General features: G+C 39.2%; 1 protein-coding gene across 3 annotated transcripts in view; it reads right to left on the bottom strand.

Moving 5' to 3' along the window:
• The window catches only part of SH3BGR (SH3 domain binding glutamate rich protein), a 36926-nt gene that overhangs the window by 12971 nt on the left and 2652 nt on the right, over positions 1 to 21303 (bottom strand). For all 3 annotated transcript variants that reach the window (XM_082221364.1, XM_082221363.1, XM_082221365.1), the window contains exons 2-3: positions 15916 to 16101; positions 11154 to 11234 (exon numbers count right to left, since the gene is read on the bottom strand). In XM_082221364.1, the coding sequence (XP_082077490.1) occupies positions 11154 to 11234; positions 15916 to 16101 (267 nt within the window). The remainder of the gene's footprint in view (positions 1 to 11153; positions 11235 to 15915; positions 16102 to 21303) is intronic.

The following is a 21303-nucleotide window of genomic DNA, read 5'->3' as shown; positions in this document are numbered from 1 at the left end:
TAATAATAATAATAATAATAATAATAATAATTTTTTATTTATACCCCGCCCTCCCCAGCCAAGGCCGGGCTCAGAGCGGCTTACAAGCAATAATAAAAACAAGGTGAGTGATTACAACTTAAAAACAAAAATAAAATACAACATTAAAATAATGGAACATTAAAATATTAAAATGAAGCCTCATTGCAGGAGAAGGAAAAGAAAAAAGAAAAAAGGGGGGGAGGGAATCAAATTGGCTCCAATCCAAAGGCCAGGCGGAACAACTCTGTCTTACAGGCCCTGCGGAAAGAAATCAGATCCTGCAGGGCCCTGGTCTTATGAGACAGAGCGTTCCACCAAGTTGGGGCCAGTGCTGAAAAGGCCCTGGCTCTGGTTGAAGCCAATCTAACTTCCTTAGGGCCTGGGACCACTAGGGTGTTTATACTGTATAATCAAATATAACTATATTTGGGTTTTTTTACATTGTATGAGTGACTGGGAATGTTGTAGGGTGGGAAAAGTGAATTTCCCCCCTCTTTTCCTTAGCTGACAATTAATTGCGTGTTTAAAAACTGAGGAATTGATATTTGGATTTTGTTTTGTAATTTTATTCTACTGCTTCGATTATATTTTGTTAATTATGTTTTGAATGTGTAATTTTCATTGTAATTCTGTAGTTGATTGTCATGTGTAATATTTTATTCTGATACTTAAAAGGATGCCCTGTGCTATTGTCAATTGTGGTGTTTTATACTGTGATATTTCACCCCTAGTAGTTTCTGTATTTGATCGTTATTGATGAAGCTGTTTTAAACTGTTTAGAGATTCTGCCCCACTCCAAATACATGGTATATAAATTGTCTAACTATAAGTAAATAAACAAACCATGTAATGTGCATTTATATACACACTTGCATGTTTAAATTCTGTGGGGGTTTTTTTGGTTTCTTGAAAAGTCATATAAAAACAGACTAGGATGCTTTCAATTCCATCAACACTGAAAAGCATCAAAGGTAGGCAGCAGTGGTTAAGAGCAAAGATCTATGCCTAAATTATTTTAATAAAGCATATTTATTGAGTAGATTGCTTTCACTAAAGTGAAATGATTGCTCATTTCTTTCAGTTCTTTCTTTCAGAAGAACAGAGTATGATCATTAACTGGCAAGGTACTCTGTTTTCTAATTCATTCAGTATAATCAAATCAAAGGGTTGTATCCAAAGCTATTCATACCCAGAGTAGACTCAGTGAAATTAAGCAACATAACTAACTTAGCTACATTCATTTCATTGGGTTTACCCTGAGTAGAACTTGGTGTATGGATACAACCCAAAGCAAAGATTTCTGCATTGGCATGCAAGTATTTTTCAGTACTGTATCATTTTCTGAGAAGAAAGGTAGAAGCAAACAAAACAAGTAAGTTGTTTGGGGGGGGGGGGTTATTGTAGCCATGATCTTTAGGGTCCCCTCCCAGCCCATGATTTCATACCTCTCAAGTGGGATTCTGCAGAAAAAGCAGACTTCTAAAGTGGTTCAATAATTTAATGACTTTGGCCAAGTCTGTTAACTATTGGTTGTAAACAAAGCCATTTATCACAAAGACACCATGAGCCTCTAGCAACAGCGGCACATGACAGGGAGCAACAACAGCACCATTGTGTCCACCAGCACGGGGGCAAGGCAAGAGGAGCTCTAGGTTGGTGGCTTCACACACCTGCAGGCGACAAGAAACCCCCCTGACCTCATCAGCACCTCACCATATCCCTGTCCTGGTAAGTGGCAGAGCCAGTCTGCTTCTCCCCTCATGTACCCCTGCTGGCCTCTACTGACCTTTGCTCCAAGGAAGTCACATGCAAAGTATACAATGAGATCTCTTGCTGCTTGGAGATTGGTGTGTGTGTGTAACAATATACAAAAATATGCTTCCATATGCTGTTATTTTCTACCATAATGAATGTATCTTTCTTAAAAATAATAATCATAAAGCTGATTATAAGCAAGTACAGTGGTACCTCGGGTTAAGTACTTAATTCGTTCCGGAGGTCCATTCTTAACCTGAAGCACCACTTTAGCTAATGGGGCCTCCTGCTGCCGCCACGCCGCCAGAGCACGATTTCTGTTCTCATCCTGAAGCAAAGTTCTTAACCTGAAGCACTATTTCTGGGTTAGCAGAGTCTGTAACCTGAAGCATATGTAACCTGAAGCTTATGTAACCCGACATACCACTTTAATAATATCAATCCGTAAGATACAGTGGTACCTTGGTTCTTGAACATAATCCATTCTGGGGGTTCATTCAACTTCCAAAATGTTTGAAAACCAAGGTGTGGCTTCCGATTGGCTGCAGGAGCTTCCTGCACTCAAGCGGAAGCTGGGTCAGACGTTCAGCTTCCCAAAAACGTTAGAAAACTGGAACACTTCTGGGTTTGTTGCGTTCGGGAGCCAATTTGTTTGCCACCTAAGCTGTTTGAGAACCAAGCTTCCACTGTACTTTAATGTTATAGCATTCTGAGTGGCTGCCTCTTCTGTGGCTACTGCTCTTATCACTTTAAATAGGTCTCCAAAACTTTCATAGTATTTTTTTTAACAACTTATCTCATTGTGTATTACGTGGACAAATTGAAGGTGCATTGCTGTGCATTAATAGACCAAAATCAAGAATCTTGACAACAGAGATGTCACTCCATCCTTTCAGCACAGCCAGCTGCCCCACAAGGCCACTCTAGTTTCAAATTACATATTTGTATTAAGGGGGGGGAATCTTCCTCTAACTTAGTACACCAGCTTGGTGACATGTCAGATTACTTCTCAGGCAGTCACCAGGAGCTCTTACAACTTCTTTTTCTAGTCTCCTTTCCCTCTGTACATCCTACAACATGTTTTGTCATTCTCCCTTTAAAGTATGCCATGCTTTAAGAAACTACGGGGAGTCACAGTTTGGCTTTGCAAAGATTTGATTACATAGTAATTTTTTCAAGGTCTTTGCTCCATTCATGCACATCATAATATAGCTTACATACAGGTTTCAATTCCACAAAGGGCATTGTTCTGGAAAAAGATTTGGAGTCCTTGCACATCTCCTTAAAACGTATAAGCATTTTTGTGGGAATATCTCCCAAATATACACATTTCTGTGCAGTTTTCAGTGTGATTTCCCCTAAAAAAGTGCATTTGTGTATGTTATTTTCATTAATATATGCATTTTTTATGGCTACTTTACCCCAGGTTATATTTTTGCAAACATTACTTGGAGAATGGCATTGCAAAATTCAGGAAAGTGTGAATGTTGAAGGCTAGCTGTGTTGCAGTTCTCATATTGTTTCAAAAAGTGTGAATTAGGTAGGTTTGCCTTTAGATGTGAAATGAATTCAAATTGCGACTTCCGGTGGAGCGCGGAACCCGCTGCAGGCGAGGGTTTTTTCCGGTGGGGAGAGCCCTAGCTTTTTAGCCGAAAAAAAGAGGTTTTTAGGGCGCAAAACCTCTGGTTTTACCTCTGGAGGGTGTCTAGGGGTTCAGGTTCCCGGCAGCGCCTGAAAAGCTGCTGTTTCGGCCGTCAGGTAGCCTCCGTAAAAAGAGGTGAAGAGCGCGGCGGAACGAGCGGTGGGCGATCGGGAGACCATTGCAACGGCTAATAAGCAAAGCCCCGAGCCTGGGGGGGATAGCGCTCCGCTCTCAAAACAAAGAAATTCGGGCACAAAATATCTAAAATTGCTGGAGTTAATGAGCGGCAAGAACAAGGAAGTCTCCGAATTAAAAAGAGAAGAGTTCGAGCTCAGCGGACGTCTGTCTTCGTTAAAAGACACAGGCTGTATGCAGAGCCTAAAAGGAAAGTAAGTTGCCGCTAGCGGTTACTGTTTTCGTCTCCCCTGCAACAATTTAACTTTGTGGACTTTGGTAAGGAGAAATAATTCTCTTCAAAAGAAGAAAGGGGAGCAGAAATTCATGTGAATGAAGTGGGGTCCCGGTGTGGGTGAAGCATTGGAAAGAGAACTGTACAAATATATCCCTGTGGGACCTGTGAGTGACTACTACGTTAAGAAAACCTGTGAGGGACTACCACACTAAGAAAACCTCGGACGCCATATTTAAGAGGGTTTTAGATGTTATACTAAAAGACTCTCTAAGATATTTGCTTCGGTTTTTTTTTTTTTTTTTTTTTTTGCTTCTGATAGAGAAGATTGGCCTTTGATGATTAGCTCAGTAACTTCTGTATCTATTTTCTATCTCTGTTTGGGACTTTAAATTGATAAAAATTGGACCTTAAAAGAATTGCTGAAGTAAAGGGGCCATTTTAGGGCTTTCTCTTCCCTTTTCTGTAAGAACTCTCTTCACGACTTAGTAGAGTTAGACTCCCTCTAGGGGTCAAAACTAAGTATTACTATTTAAAGTACTAAAGTAGGAAATCTGCGTCGAAGCAATTTAAGACTGCGAAATTGAAGAAGTTTGCCTATAAGACTTCTCTAGCATCTAACCGAAAATCCTCCTGGATTTATTGATTATAGAGACCTATTTCCAAGGGGCAAATTTATTTCTAAGGGACAATTAAAGACAATTTGAAACTTGGATGCGAAATTTGAATATGGAACAATAGTTTGACTTTATACCTACTATTCTGGCTCTCTGAAGTTGGGACTTTACCTCTTTTACCTTCGACCTCTGGAGCATCTTCGGACTATTAAACTAAAGGGAAATTGTTTTGTGCCGCCTTTGGAGTGTTTTTGGGCCCTTAAATTAGAAAGCGGATTATCCAAAGCTTTGATTGGATTAGCCCGAATGGGGGCAAGAAGAATATGGATCAGCAACTAAACTCTTCTAAATTCTAGTGGAGGACGCGATAAAATTTTTCATATGACTCTGAGGGTAAACTGTTAAATCACTTGTAATCTATAATTTACCTCTCTGTCCCGCAGTGCTAACCTGCAACGGACATCTCAAATAACATCTAAGGATAATAACAATTGTAATCGCAAGTATCTAGGAATTGCTTAGAAATTGTATAATTTAATTTGTTATTTGATATTTGATACTTGGGGGAATGTCGCATACACAAAAAAAGGGGACGGAGGGGGGGACCCCAACAGATAGAAGAGCTTCAAAACAGGAAGCAGAGTTCAAAACAGAAATATTGAAGATGTTTGCAGAAATCAAACAGCGAAAAAAATCTGGAGATAAAATTAGAACAGGTTGATAATAAAATTGGGAAAATGGATAAAAAGATTGAGGAGACAGTTAGTGAACTAAAGGGACAAATTAAAGAGGTTTCAAAGAGAGTGGATGAGGGTCTGAAAAAAACAAAACATGAAATGAAAGAGTTGAAACGGGAAGAAGAGAAGATGAAAAATGAGATAGCAGATTTAAACAAAATACAGGAAGAAATAAAAGACTCTATCGCAATGAATGAACTAAAACAGAGAGAAGTGAATTTGAGATTGAGGCAAATACCGGAAGTACAAAATGAAAATATAAAAGAAAGATTGATAAAAGAGATTGCACAATGGACGGGGTTATCGGAGGAAGAAGTGGGGAAAACAATACAAAATGCATTTAGAATGAAAATAAGATCAAGTAAAGCCAAAAAATTCCCAGGTGACTGCCTAATAACATTCAAAGATAGAGAGATGAGAAATCAGATCTTACAAAGAAACAGAGAGAAAAGATTATATATTGATGGGAATTATATAATTATATTTAAAGATATTCCAATAAGATTGTTGAAACGAAGAGAAACTTATAAACCATTGGTGCAACTGCTTAGGAAAAACAAGATCGATTTTAGATGGGAATTCCCGGAAGGAGTCTCGTTTTTTTATAAAGGGGTAAAAAGAAGATTGATTAGCCCGGAAGAAATAGGGAAATTTACAAGGAGATACAAAGAGCTTCAAGTAGAAGAGGAAGAGGTCAAAGGGGCAGAAGGAGGACTAAATTTAAGGGAGGAACTCGAATCAAGAGAAGAAGAAGAACAGGTAGAGAGAGGATCAGAAGAAGAGGAAGAAGACGAGATAGGAGAAGAGATAGAAAGACTATAAAATAAACTTAAATTTAAACAGGGACAAGAAGAATGACGCTAAAACTGTGGAACTGGAACGTGAACGGGATGAACGATAAGAGAAAACGGAATAGGATTGAACATATGTTAAAAAAGAAAAATTTAGATATTATATGCTTACAAGAAACCCATGTGATTAAAAAACACAGGAAAATTCTAATAAACAAAAGGTTGGGAAATGAATTTGTATCCTCGGATAAAGAGAAAAAAAGAGGTGTTGTATTATACATTAAAAATAAAATTGAATCTCATCAACTATTTAAGGATGAAGAAGGTAGAATTATAATGGTTCAAATTAAGTGGCAAGGTGAAAAGTTGATAATTGTTGGGATTTACTCACCAAATGGGAATAAGAAGGAATTTTTTAGACTATTAGAGGAGAAATTATTTGAATATATGGACCAAAAAATTATAATAATGGGAGATATGAACGGGGTGGTTTCATTAGAAATGGATAGATTGAGGAAAACGAAAAATAAGGAAGGAAAACTACCTAAAACGTTCTTTGCAATGACGAAGAACTGCAACTTAGTTGATATTTGGAGGCTCAGACATCCCTTGGAGAAGCAATTCACATACCACTCCGAACCAAATCAAACAATGTCAAGAATAGACCAAATATGGGTATCAAAGGAGCTAACCCCAAGAATCCAAAAAATAGAAATACAGGCTAAGGTGATTTCAGACCACAACCCAATAGAAATGGAGTTAAAAGGTTTTGAAGAGCGAACCTTCAGGTGGAGGTTGAATGATAACATATGGGATGATCAAAAATTTGTAGAAAAAGCACAAAAAAATTTATCTGATTACTTTAGAGACAATATGGATAAGGGGACAAAATTGAGTGTGGTGTGGGATGCAAGTAAGGCGGTGATGAGGGGCCTTTGTATTCAGCAGAATGCATGGAAAAGAAATAACAAAGAAAAAAAGACAAAGGAGATTTTAGAACAGATTATGAATAAGGAACAAAAACTGATCAAAAAACCTAATAACGAGAAGATAGTACAGGAAATAAAGATTCTTCAAACACAGTTTGCAATGCTAATAAATAAAGAGGTTGAGTGGAATATTAAAAGGTTAAGACAAAAAAATTTCGAATTTGCCAATAAATCAGGAAAATGGCTTGCTTGGCAAGTGAAGAGGAGAAAAGAACAAAACACAATTAATAAAATTGAAGTGAATGGAGAAGAAATAACAGATCCAAAAGGAATTAGGAAAGGATTCGTCGAATTTTATAAACAATTATATAGGAATAAAGAAAGGAATAATAAGAAGAAAATAGAAAGATATCTGAAAGAGAAGATGGTGAAGAAGATCCCAACAGACCAAAAAGAACAGTTGAATGCTCCAATTTGTAAAGAAGAAGTAGAAGAAGTCATAAAAGAACTAAAAAGAGGGAAAGCACCGGGCCCGGATGGGTTCACCACAAGCTATTATAAAGAAATGAGAGATACGTTGATGGTCCCGTTAATTAAAGTAATGAACAACATCTTAAAAGAAAAGGATATCCCAGGAACATGGAAAGAGGCATTTATCACAATAATACCAAAACAGAATTCGGATTTGACCCAAATTAAGAACTACAGACCCATATCGCTCCTAAACACAGATTACAAAATCTTTACAGGAATCTTAGCAAAGAGATTAAAAAAGATACTAGTAAAAATCATACATAAAGATCAACAAGGCTTCCTACCGGGCAGGCAACTAAGAAATAATATAAGAAATATAATTAATGTTATAGAATACTTGTCCGATAGGTGTGATAAACCAGCAAGTTTAATATTCGTAGACGCGGAGAAAGCCTTCGATAATGTGATCTGGGAATTTATGTTGAGAAATTTGGAGGTTATGGAGGTGGGTCAAGAATTTTTTAATGGTATTGAAGCAATATATACGGAACAGAAGGCAAGGTTGATTATAAATAACATCATCACGGAAGATATAAAAATATCTAAAGGAACAAGGCAAGGTTGCCCGCTTTCACCATTACTGTTCATAGTGGTCCTGGAGGTTTTATTAAATGCCATAAGACAAAATAAGCAAATTAAAGGGGTGACATTAGGTGTTAATGAATACAAAGTAAAGGCCTTTGCGGATGATGTGGTGGTGACTTTGGAAGAACCGACAGAAAGTATAAAAGAAATTATGGAAGAAATGGAGCAATTCGGGAAACTATCAGGATTCAGATTGAATAAGACGAAGACTAAAATGATAGTGAAAAATATGGACCAAGATAAAATTGAATTATTAAAACAACAAACGGAAATTGAGGTAGTTAAAAAGATTAAATACTTGGGAATTTGGCTCTCAGATAAGAACATAGATTTATACCAATATAATTATATCCCAATGTGGAAAGAAATAAAGAAGGATTTGGAGGTTTGGAATAGACTGAAACTATCACTATGGGGAAGAATATCAATGGTAAAAATGATGGTGCTACCTAAGTTGTTATTTTTATTCCAAACTTTACCCATACTAAAAGGTAAAAAAATTTTTGGGGAATGGCAAAAGGGAATATCAAGATATGTCTGGGAAGGTAAGAAGCCCAGAATTAAATTCAAGTTATTGACGGACGCAAAGGAGAGAGGAGGCTTCGGTCTCCCAGACATGAGATTATATTACGAGGCAGCATGCCTGTGTTGGTTGAAAGATTGGGTAAAATTGGAAGACAAAGAATTACTAGATTTGGAAGGGTATAATAACAAATTTGGGTGGCACGCATATCTATGGTGTGATAAAAAGAGGCTACACAAGGGATTCGGAAACCATATTTTTAGAGGAGCACTAATAGAAGTCTGGGATAGATATAAAAACATATTAGAACCAAAAGTCCCACATTGGCTATCCCCGTTAGAAATAATGTGTGTTAAGAAAACTAACATGAGAGGAAAGTGGGGAACATATGGAGAAATGGTTATCAACGAAGGAGGCAAGTGGAAAATAAAACCATATGACCAAGTTAAAACATTAACATATGACTGGCTACACTACTTCCAAATTAATGAAATGTTTAAAAAAGAGCTGAAGGAAAGGGGGTATGTAGAAAAAGAATCAATCTTTCAAAAAGAGATAATAAATAGTGAATCTAAAAACCTATCAAAAATGTACAAAATAATGTTAGAGTGGTATATGAAGGATGAGGAGGAGAAGTCGGTGATGGTGCAATGGGCAAAGGATCTGGGATACAATATTCAATGGGAGGATTGGGAAAGGTTGTGGAAAGAGAATATAAAATTTACTGCCTGTATGATATTGAAAGAAAATATGATGAAAATGCTCTACAGATGGTATTTATCTCCTGTAAGACTGGCAAAGATGTATAAAGTAGGTAACAAATGCTGGAAATGTAAACTCAAAGAAGGTACATTCTTCCACCAGTGGTGGGAGTGTAAGAAAGTTAAAAGCTTCTGGGAAGAGATTTATAACGAGATGAAAAAGATATTGAGGTATACTTTTGTGAAAAGACCAGAGGCTTTTTTATTAGGTATTGTAGGGAAGGACATCAGAAGGAAAGATCATAAATTTTTCCAGTATGCCGTAACAGCCGCCAGAATAGTGTTGGCACAGAGGTGGAAGCAGGAGGAAATTCCAAAGGTAGAAGAATGGAGAGCAAAATTAATAGAATACGCAGAATTGGACAAATTAACAGGGAAGATTAGATATACAAAAGACCAAAAATTTATAAAGGACTGGGAGAAATTTGTGTGTTACCTGGAAAATAACTATGGTGTAAATACAACGCTGGTGGGATTTAAAGAGGCTTTGTAAAGAACTAATGAATATTGTTTAATAGGAATATAGGAGGAAAGGAGGGGTAAATGGCAATATGGAAGAATGGAATGTGTACTAAAAGAATAACTATGAAAGAATGTCAGCGACGTTGAAGGAAGTCGAAAATGGATATGAGTTGTTGTAAAATAGATAAAATGTATAAAGAGCTGGATTCAATAAAAGCATTTATAAAAAAAAAAAAGAAAAAGAAAAAGAAATGAATTCAAATTATCCGACATCTTACTTTCAACATTCTGCTGCCTGCTTGTCCTATACATGGCCTGGCTTCTGCTTCAGCTGGAAGTAGCCCATGTGCTAGAGATCCTGAGATGCAAGTATTTTGTTGCTGTTGCTCAGTGACAGAGTTCATGCTTTGTATGCAGGTGGCCCTATGTTCAACACCCCACATATGCACACTGCACTAGGGAAAAGCTCCTGTCTGAAATCCTAGAGAGGCACTGCCAATCGGAATGAGCAGCAGTGTGTTCAGAAAAGCACTGGAGTTCCTCATGCAGAAGCAGTTTTAATGTTGACTAACATTGTAGAGTAATGCTGCCTTTGGGACAGAACAGATCACATGCCCAAAGCTAAGAGTCTAAGAAATGGAGAGTCATGGGCTGTGCATGCCTATGTGAACCAAGGATTTGGTTGTTTTGCACAATGAACTTTCTTTTGCAGAAAGATACAGGGGGCTCCACAGAACTTGCACCATGAACCGTGATGATATGAAGATCTGGTTAATCAAGTTTAAGTGACCAAGATCCTAACAATTTGGGTGATAACAGAAAGTCATGCCACATGGAGACAGCCTAGTAGTGAGAATCTCACTTAAAAGCAAAGTCAAGGATTAGATGGACCAGGTCATATAGCTTCTCTGAAATGGAAATTCCTGGTATTTCTGTATTATTGTTATGTGTGGAGTAAAAACCCAGAGCCTCTAAATGAAGTTTCCTATTAAAGCCATTATTGCGTTAAATTAGCAACATTTCAGAATCTTAAGAAGTTCTAAGCACAGTTATTCAGAACCTGCTCTGCTAAAATGAAAGGGGCATTCATTCAACTATAACTGTTTGCTGCCATATTCAGTTGGGTGCAATCCATATCCCACTGAACGCAGTGTTAAAAAGCAGGATGTACTCATTATAAATTAGTGCAAATGGGTGGCTTTTGACAAATTCATAGCAAATTTTTATTGCAAGATCTGCATCAATTAGTCCTTAAAAGCTTTTTAGTCTCGTGCAAAGACAATTTTTAAAAATTGCATAGCAATCTACATTGTTTTACATGCTGCATCAGTGTCTAATTCATCACTAAATTAAGATGAATAACTCTTGGCAAAGGTTATAAACGTACCGATGAGCCTGGTGGAGGTGCAAGACCTAGGAATGAATAAATAATATTTTCTTCTTTTGCACAGAAAAATGAGTCAAAATCCTAAAAAGGAAATAGAAACACACAAACATAAAAAATTGATAAGAAACATGTTCATAAGTACTAGATTCTGCAAACCTATTTAAAACACTGAAAATAGGAAGCAAAATTAGTGCTATACATAAGGCCACAGTCCTTCTGTAAATGCTAAGTATTGATGTTTTGACAGTCAGCTAGGCATTAGAGAAAGATACTCTGCTAATGCTCAAAAAGGTTATTTCCATGACTGAGTTATGGAATTCAAATCAGGACACAGTTCAAATTAAACCATTTTCTTGGCATGGATAAAAACAATGAAAGACACAGGCTTTAATGGCTGCCGTTTTTTCCCCTTCCAAAGTGTGATTATCCAAGCAGACTCCCCTGGCTGGAAGTGAACCTTTTTGAAATTAATGGGTATTACTTTTGAGCAGACATGCAAGCAATGTACATGCATGTATGAACCATGATAAAAATCTAGAACTGTTTGTCAAAATGAAATATCACAAACACCGCTCCACCCCTTTCCCTCTCCTCTAACGCTTCTCCCCCCCCCCCTTAAGTCCTGGGTATTTCCCCAGGCAACTTGGTTACTTGGAAAGTTGGGTGCTCCCTGATCCGCTTCAACATGCCTTGTTAACAGCGTGATGCAACTCGGTAACGTGAAAGACTATCGCAAATCACCCTGATTTGCCTTGTTATTTGGGATATGCATAGAGGCAGTGCACACTCCTGTCGAATGCCACTTGCTGGGAAATGACGATGGAAAAGGGCTACTGTCCTCCTATGTGGCTTGGTGGCTTCAGAAGATGCATCAGGTTGGTCATTGGGGAAATGCGATGCTGAACTAAAAAGGCCTTTAGTCTGACTCAGCAAAGCTCTTCCTATGAGGAAAGGGATCTGTTTAATTCTAAAGCTCACATTGCACATTGTGAACTTTTGCCCAGGAGAATGCTTTCATATTTTCCTAGCCATGTACTTAAAAGCAAAACAAAATTGTTCTTCAAACATCCTTACGTGTTCAGTTTTGGTATTAGCCAAGCAGCTGTACTAGGAGAAGGACTGTGAGTAACATCCTAGGAGAGATGTTTCCCGCTACCCCACCTCCTGCTTTTGGATGCCTTATAAGAAGCTGCTTCAGGAGAGAGACTGTGAGTAACGTTATGGGATAAGCTGCTGTCTGCATGATGATGGCATCGGGCAATGATCCTTTGAGGAAGCCAAGGTCCAGACATTTGAGCAGACTCACTTGTTGTGGGCATAGCAGCAATGGTTAGAACATCTAGAACCAAGGTGAAATTTTCCCCATTCCTGTTTACATCTATGCATTCGTAATACTGATAGGTTGTTGTTTTTAACTTGCTGTGCCATTTGTTACATGTTGCTGCTTTACTGTTTATTACAAATTTATTCTTGCAGTTGTTGGTATTGTTTACATATTGTTGTTCCCGTTCTTGTAAGCTGCTTTGAGCGAAATTTCTGTTTGTTTTTGGAAAGGTGGCATGCAAATAAAGTGATTAAGATGACTTGCCATGTAACCATCTGTTTTAAGCTTAAAGATTAAGAAAGAAGAGGACCATTCTATTCATCCAGAGCAGCAGGACAGAGATACTGCTTGTCTTTAGGTAGGTAGGTAGATAGATACAGGCCATTTTATTTTTAATTTTTAAAAATTGTTTAGAGGCTGAGCCCTCCCTCTGCTGGACTCTTCAAAAATTGAAGCAATCGTTTAGCAATAGGGAACATGTGGCCCTCCAGATGTTGTTGGACTACATCTCTCATCAGCTCCAGCCAATAGTCAGAGACGATGGGAACTATAGTCCATCAACATACGGAGAGCTGCATTTTGCTCACCCTTATATTACTCTTTTAAAAAGGGGGGGGGGACTTATGTTGCAAATAGCAAGAAAGCTCCCCTTTCCACTCACAATAGTTCCTTGCTAGTTTGTAATCTGTTTTTGTCCATTTTGGCCCTCTTCTGTAGCACACATCTCCACCACTTCTTTTTAAGAGCAGCCAACCTGAAAGAAGCCATTGCCCACTGTAAGAAGATCCTCTCTGTGCCTTTTGGCTACCTTCTCCCCATCGTAAGGGGACAGGGTGCCATTATGTTGGTGCTGCATTGGGGCTACTGCAAATATTGTACTAAGAATATAAACTGGTCTTTCTAATCATCTGGAAAGGCCCTCAGACGTGTACTTTGGTATGTCAACTGCTTGGTGCCTAAAATAGCCTTGTGCAGAGTCAGAGATATTGTATATTACTAATTTAGAGTCTATGCAGACGTTCGATAGCAGCTGCTCTTTGGCAACATATATTCTACTATGTAGTTCTCTATGGAACTCTAATTCCACAAGTGTGCGGAAAAGTGAATCTTTCAAAGTGCTTATTTTTTCATCGGCTCATATTAGTTTTTAAAATATGTTCATTCCTTGATGGTTGTTTTTTCTAAGGCCAAATTTCTGAGAAGATGCCTGTGTGGAAGCACCCTTAAGCAGGTGGCTAAACAACACATCTTGTGGAAGTGAATTCCATGAAGTTTCTCCAGGGCAAGGCAGGGTGAGATGGCCATTACAATGAGGAGGGGTAGGGAGAGGTCAAAGATTTGAGCATCGCTCAGTTTGCCTTGCACCTCCTAACTGAGCCTGCTCACCTCAGAAGCAGTAGAGCAAAGGTGGGGAACCTTTGGCCCTCCAGATGTTGCTAAACTACAACTTCCATTAACCCCACTGAGCAGAGCCAATGACGGCACATGCTGTACATGTTGAAGTAGGATTGTGTGGTTGGTTTCTGTGCATGGAATAGGGACCAGGTTTTATACTGATTTATGCCTCGGGTTGAAAAATGTCTTTGGCCAGCTCTGATATCCTTATAGCTGTGTGTGTGAAAGAGCTAAAGTATGTTGTACATGTTATAAAACACAGTAAAATTTTACTTTCAGATTCAGGACCTGGACTATTCTTGAAAGGATCAGTTGCACCCCACTCCCTTTGACATTTATCATAGCTCCGACCCTAATTCTAAGAACTCAAACATATGTCAGAACATCTCTTCCATTTATGATTACATTTTTCGTACTTGGCTTCTAAATCAGCTGTTTGTATCCCATCCATTTGAATACTTGTTCTTGCTACAGGATGTGCATAAAGAAGAGGTTAGTCGAGAAAGCTGTTGCTGTTTTGAAATGTTCTCCTACCTAATGTGAAGCTCCCTCAGGGGCAAGCCACACAAGCAGCTACTATGGAGGCAGCTTTAAACTGTCATTCCTGGTTGCTACAACCACGGTGCAAGACATTTCTGAAGGAGTGGATGCATAAAATAATCAGATCCATGTGTTGAACTGCTGCACATATTTATTTATTTCCACTGAAAGTTTGAGGGATACAAATTGGAGTAATGCCAAACAAGGGGGAGGGGCCCATCAGCATTGTTTTTCCTATAGCCTGGAAGTATTTGATGGAAAGTAAAAATGCTTATGAGGGACGCGGGTGGCGCTGTGGGTAAAAGCCTCAGCGCCTAGGGCTTGCCGATCGAAAGGTCGGCGGTTCGAATCCCCGCGGCGGGGTGCGCTCCCGCTGCTCGGTCCCAGCGCCTGCCAACCTAGCAGTTCGAAAGCACCCTCGGGTGCAAGTAGATAAATAGGTACCGCTTACCAGCGGGAAGGTAAACGGCGTTCCGTGTGCTGCGCTGGCTCGCCAGATGCAGCTTTGTCACGCTGGCCACGTGACCCGGAAGTGTCTCCGGACAGCGCTGGCCCCCGGCCAATAGAGTGAGATGGGCGCACAAACCCCAGAGTCTGTCAAGACTGGCCCGTTCGGGCAGGGGTACCTTTACCTTTACCTTTAAAAATGCTTATAGAATCCACCAGCTGTACTGTACTTTAAAAATGAATTTATTTCTGGAAACTCTAAAATTTGGTTGGTTTATTTTAGGAGGCCTGAACACAGGTACTGCTTCCAAACCCTTACGCATGGATTTGCTATTGAGATCTGATGGCACATTCCCTACTGCAATCCATCCTACCTTCAGTATGAATTCATCCCTCTACTCCCCTGGAATTAGATGAAAAGGAGTGTGTTTAGCATACCAATGTCACCCTTCCTGACCCCTCACAACAACCTCTCCCAGCATAGGGATCATAATGATGGTAAAAGGACCGAGAACATTATGCGTGCTCCCATTCTGTGTGTGCATAGAAGGTTCATTCTCTTAGTGTTTAATAGCCAGAAAATGCACAAACCAGTTCTTTCCAGTGTTTCTCCCACAACAGTTCCTTTGCACAGCAATCATAAGTGGGGTGAACGGCGGGGGTGAGGGAACAACTATTTTTAACACACACACACCCTTTGGAAGCAATGTGGGGGCAGAGGAGATCTGCCCCTCTCAGGGGAATGGGACATCTTTGGATCCAATCCTTAACCAGCTCCAACCCAATCTGATCCCACCCTATTTCAGAATCCTAAGCTTACAGCCAGGGGTAGTTTTCTGTCCACCAAGCTCTTCCGGGACACAGCAAGGACCTCTGTGATGCCTATGCTATAACTTAAACCCGAACCCAGAACCATCTTGTGCAAGCAGTTCACAAAAGCGGGCATAACATTAACGCAAAGAGAGGACCAAGAAAATGTTTTGCAAACTTCATGAAGCAAATCTGTACATTTTCTTAAAATGCCTAAACGTATTTTAACACCTTTACACTTCTTACCCCACAATACTGTTCCTCATTGAATATTTGTGGAGGGAGGGGGATTCCATTTTGTGGCTTCTTTTCACCCGGAACATTCTCTCTCATCCATTTCCGGTTGTCTTCATCACAGGCTATGTCCAATTCCTTAAAGTCAATCTTGTTGGCCTCTAAAAAGCCCACCACCTCTTGCTGTTTCTTCTTAATCTGGTTAGAAAAGAGAGAGAAAATTAATTTGATATTTCATAACTAAACTTAGTGGATATATCCAATATATTAACCCAGTGCTTTTTTTCTAAAAAAAAATATATGTTTAGGGGTACTTCCATTTTGACTCAAGAAAATCACTGGGAAAGGAAATGAAGCTGCCATCGAAGGTGGTAACAATGAAACTGACCAATCACCGTGCTAGATTCCAACTCCTACTTCACACATTAAACGCTCGCTTCCGTCTGAGACTCAGGAAACACCATGAAAGGAAATGAGGCCGCCATCGGGGGTAGCAACAGAACTGACGATTCACTGTGCTAGAGAAGAAACTAATTTATTTTATTTTTTTAAAAAAATAGTTTCTTCTCCCATTAGATTCACAGAATGTTTAGGGGTATGCATACCCCTGCCTACCCCCAGAAAAAAGCATTGTATTAACCTGTATTACAGGGTCACCACCAATGGGCACACTGGAAATTTTGAGGAAGTGCTGTGAAGGCAGTCACAAAATGGCTGGTGTTGGAGTGTAGAATTAACATAAAATGGCACCCACATATAAAAGACCAGAAAAAATAACTACAAAATGGTGCAGACATGACCTTGCATCAGTTCCCTGTCATTGCCAGGTGGAAAGGCACCCACCAGCCACCATCATGCTCACTCACAGATAAGTTCTTTGTACCTCTCTGCTGTTCAGAATGGAAGTTACAATTTATCTCTGAATTTTTTTAATGAGCTAAGATTCACCAAACCTGTTATAAGCAATGCTAAAGTTATGTTTTGATTTTTATCCATTTATTGTCTCTGCAACTTTTTTTGTTTTGTTTTAGCTACTGTAAATACCAAATTTGCTTTCAAAAATCCCTATAGTTTAAGCGTGTTCACCTGAAGCGTGTTCCCATTCTTCTGCACTGTGGGCAGAATCCACCACCTTCCCAGTGCTAAAGGCCAAGCAAGATGCTCCCTGCGCATATTTCTTAGCATGTACTTGTGCTGTTGAGGTCCCATCAGGCATAAGGAAGAATCCTGTTAAAAAGCAGGTGCATCTGTGCAGCCAGTCTCCTAATTACAGCAATATGAACATGTCTTGAAAAAGGGTTGTAATGATGGCAGATTCCTCAGCCAAATTCAGGGCAGGCAGCCACTGCGCAAATTCTGCTAATAACCCTAGACCACAACTAAGTACATGCAATTTATTCTGAAACAGCACCTATCTCCTTGCCAACTTTATAGCAACTTAATTCCATGCTCAAATGTCATTTTGAATGAGGTCACAAAGATAATTTTTGCTTGTGACTCCATCATGCAATTTAAAATCCAATCTCCCCTAAGCAACACGTGTGAATGACAAAACTGATGAGGTCATGTAGGTAGCGTAACAGATTACATGGCTGCGTCCAAACATTTAATCCCCCCCCCCAATCTTTCAGGGAATCTTGCCCATCACTACAAACCTCTGGTAAACTTCAAAGAAGCCCCAGCATCCTTCAGAATACAGTTTGAAAGCCACTGTTCTTTCAGAAGGAATACCACCTCCCCCTCAAGAACAGGGTCACCTAAATGTATGGAAGGTGGCCAGGATATGCAGCTGATCCTCAAGTTCCAGGTGAATGAGGAGCCATGAGGGGAGAAAAAAGACCATTGGTAGACTCACAAAAAGAGAACACAGATTTGCCTAAAATGTATGTATATATAAATGATAAATTCAGAAATAATTACTAATCTAAATAGAAATACAATAAATGTCACCATAGCGGGCAAAGCTGTGACCAGGTAATTTGTGTATATGCCCCGTCTGCCTGGTCAGGTGCTAATTGTTAATCTTCAGAATCTCTGCTCTCCCTTCTTACGGTTCTTTATGTTTAAACTAGGTATGGACTGGACAGCCCTTCAAATAGAGGACTCCTTACAATAGATAACTATTTACTGTAAAGTAGGATACACATCTACCCTAGGTGTCTGCGTTGCTATTCTTAAGGGAGGTAGGGCCATGGGGTCTTGGAACTGAGTTTTTTGCAGCAGCAGGGAGGGAATTTAACATTGGCCTGCAAAGCTGGTGTGTTTCTTTGCTTTGGCACAGTGGAAAAAACCAATGTATGTTTGACTATGCGCTGACACAGAATTACCTGTGCTTACGGTTTCTGTTGTAGCTTTGCCCGGGTTAATTTATTGGTTTCCTTTTATTGAATTATGAGTTCAAACCTTAGAGACATGACCAAACTCATCGTTTTGTTTATCCCTTGGAAACCAGTGGTCTACTAAAATTAAAACAAAAACTCAGCACATTGCTATTTCATAAAACTCCTGCTGTATAATAAAGTCAGAGTTTCAGTACATTAGATTCTATAGAACCAGAGTTGTAAGGTAATCAAGACAATCAATTGTCATCTAGTTCAATCCTTTCCCAACCATATAGATCACAAGTTGCCAACATGGCACCCATAGACAAGTGTGCTTGCCAGTACCCTCTGTACTTTGGAGGGTATCCCCTCAAAAACCACAATGCACAGCAGATTGTTTGCTCTTCCTGCTCATTTCCAGTTTACACTGCATCAACCTCTCCATTGAATACGTCCCCCTAAACATGCCCATGTTTCACTGGATGCCAGAACAGGAAGTACATGACTGATATAGGTGCTTTTCCCCCCACTGATGAGGCAGCTGGTGAGGAGAGCATGCCCACACTATTTTGTGCTCCTATCTCCATTTCTTCTCTTTCATATGTGGCATCCATTATGCCATGCAATGATGTCACAGCAGGCATTTTTTGTTACACGTCACCCAAACATTTTGTGTTATGTGCCACACCTATCACCACAGCCATTTCATGTTATGCAACAACCCCCACAGCATACATCTTGTGAGTGGTGCCCACAGCACTTCCTCAAAATGTGCCCCCTGGTCCCGGAGGACTGGCAACCCCTGGCATAGATTAAACTACAGAAATCAAACCATATTGTGCTCCAAGGCAGAAAGGAGGTTCTTTGCAGAAAGATGCTTGCAAAGCACATGGTGTTTGTGCTCCCCTCTTAAGAGTTGTGAAACCACACCATTCTTTTTTTAAAAAATAAAGATTTATTATGTGCTGAGAGTGACAGTGTTTAGGGACATGGTGGGGGGAGGATTTCTTTTGAAAGAATTTGGTGCTTCAAACCTTAAAATACTTGTAAAGGGTTATTTGTAGTTACTTGTTATTGTTTTATATTGGGCCATCAATTTGTATGGCAATTTCCAGAGTAACATAAAAACAAGCAGTTCCTGTGTCAAGTAGCTTACAGACTGAGTTTCAAACAGTGGAGGATCACAAAGGAGGTGGAGAGAATGCAAGGAATGTTAACAAGCAACACAAAAAGAGGTAGATGTGACTGAATGCAGATTTAGACTTCATTTTGATGGAGAGTGAGGGCTAAGGGTTACGCTAAACACTTTATCGAATCATAGAGCTGGAAGGAACCCAATGATTATCTAGTCCAACCCCCTGCAATGTAGGAATGAAGTTATGGTGAAGTTGTGATTTTATTCGCCCCTTCATGTGCTCGATTGTTATTTTCCAGCATCTCAGGACATGACATTCTGTACGGCACAGCGACAGAAATTATGAAAAACTAACCAACTCTTCTAACTTCACTCCTGGAGACACTCCAGTGTGATACTAATTATTCCCTTGCAGCGGCAGAAGCAAATAGAAAGGGTCTTTTGTTATACTATCCACAAATTGGCATAAATCTTTGTGGCCGTTCTTTTCATGTTCCAGTGTATTTCTGAAAGTAAGGAAGTTCCATCATTCTCCTTGTGTTTTCAGCAGAAATTAGCCGGCAGGAATTTTATATCACAAATTTTCTCGTTCAAGGAAGTTCTGAATGGCTAGATTCTACTAGTCACTAGAATAATTTTAAAAGTCATTAAAATAGCTGCTTTCAAAAAGCTAAAAGGCAAACCTCAGTTCTGGTATCTGAAGAAGAAATTTGACTTGGAATAGAAGCAGGTGCTCTGCAAGAAATGCAGTCCATCCACACATGTATATTTTAACTCTATCCCTTCCTTGTTTAGACTTCTAACCATTTTCTTACATTCTAAGCCATTGTTTATAATTCTCAGTTTGTATTTTTAACTCAACATTGTGCCTCACAAAACAGGGGTGGGAGGGTTTCATCCAAAGATTGAAACTTGAAGTTGCCTTTTATCACTGTAAAATATACTATTAGTAGGCTGACAAGCTTCTTTTTCAAGGGATTATAAAGTTGTATAAGAATGATTCTTAAGTGATCTTGCTGAGAAGTAAGGAACATTGAATTTATACTTCATCCTTGGCCCATAGGAAAATAAAAAGACACACACCCATTTCCCGAACAGTGAACTGCATGAAATCAAGATTGTCAACAACATAATTCACCATCTATTTGAGTGGAAAGACTTGGATTTCTCAGTTCGCCCTTTAAGCACAAATAAATTGTCTTAAATCCCAAAATGCTAACTATAAAGTGGACTCAAGTAAAATGAAGAAGAAGAAAAAGCCATATGGTGCTTCTATTACAACTCAGTATTCAATATCTAGAGTAACTCTCAGGTGACAGTTAAACTTTGGAGCAGAATGTTATGCACTGGTTATGCAAAACACCATAGATAACAAGGCAACTTGTGTATAGCAAGTGGGACAGAATGATCCTAGTCTGCCATACTTGCCATAGATGCACATAATCCATGTACATTAGTATAGTACTGGAACAAGATTTGGGAACAAGATTTACAGCTCCATGCAGTAAATAAAATATCCTCAACATACTTGTTTAAAAGTAAATCATACTGATTGCAATGGAACTTCCTATAAAGTAAATGTGCATACAACAGGGATGATGATTTCAATTTCACTGACCTTTTGTGGATTCTGCTACAAATATATTAGATAGGTATACAAATTGTTGATGCAAAATGTTTGGGCTAGTAGTTGTTCAGTGCATAGTTAGCATTGCTTGCATGTATGTGTGTTTAAGCTGCTTTTGAGGTTGTGGTCATATTGTTTAAAATGTTGCCTGTATTGTAAAAACAACAACAGAGAGATGTGAAATGCAGGTGGTAGTGGGAGTCACATGAATTTGTATAAAGTGAAGTACCTTTAAAATGCAAACCACTCTGAGCCTTTGGGGGAAGTTATAGTATACATGAAGGGACGCGGGTGGCACTGTGGTTTAAACCACAGAG

Source organism: Podarcis vaucheri (assembly GCF_965113315.1).
Source record: "Podarcis vaucheri genome assembly, chromosome: 4".
In the NCBI taxonomy this organism is placed as follows: Eukaryota; Metazoa; Chordata; class Lepidosauria; order Squamata; family Lacertidae; genus Podarcis; species Podarcis vaucheri.
Note: the sequence above shows the minus strand (reverse complement) of the source record. Positions and strands in the feature narration are given on the sequence as shown.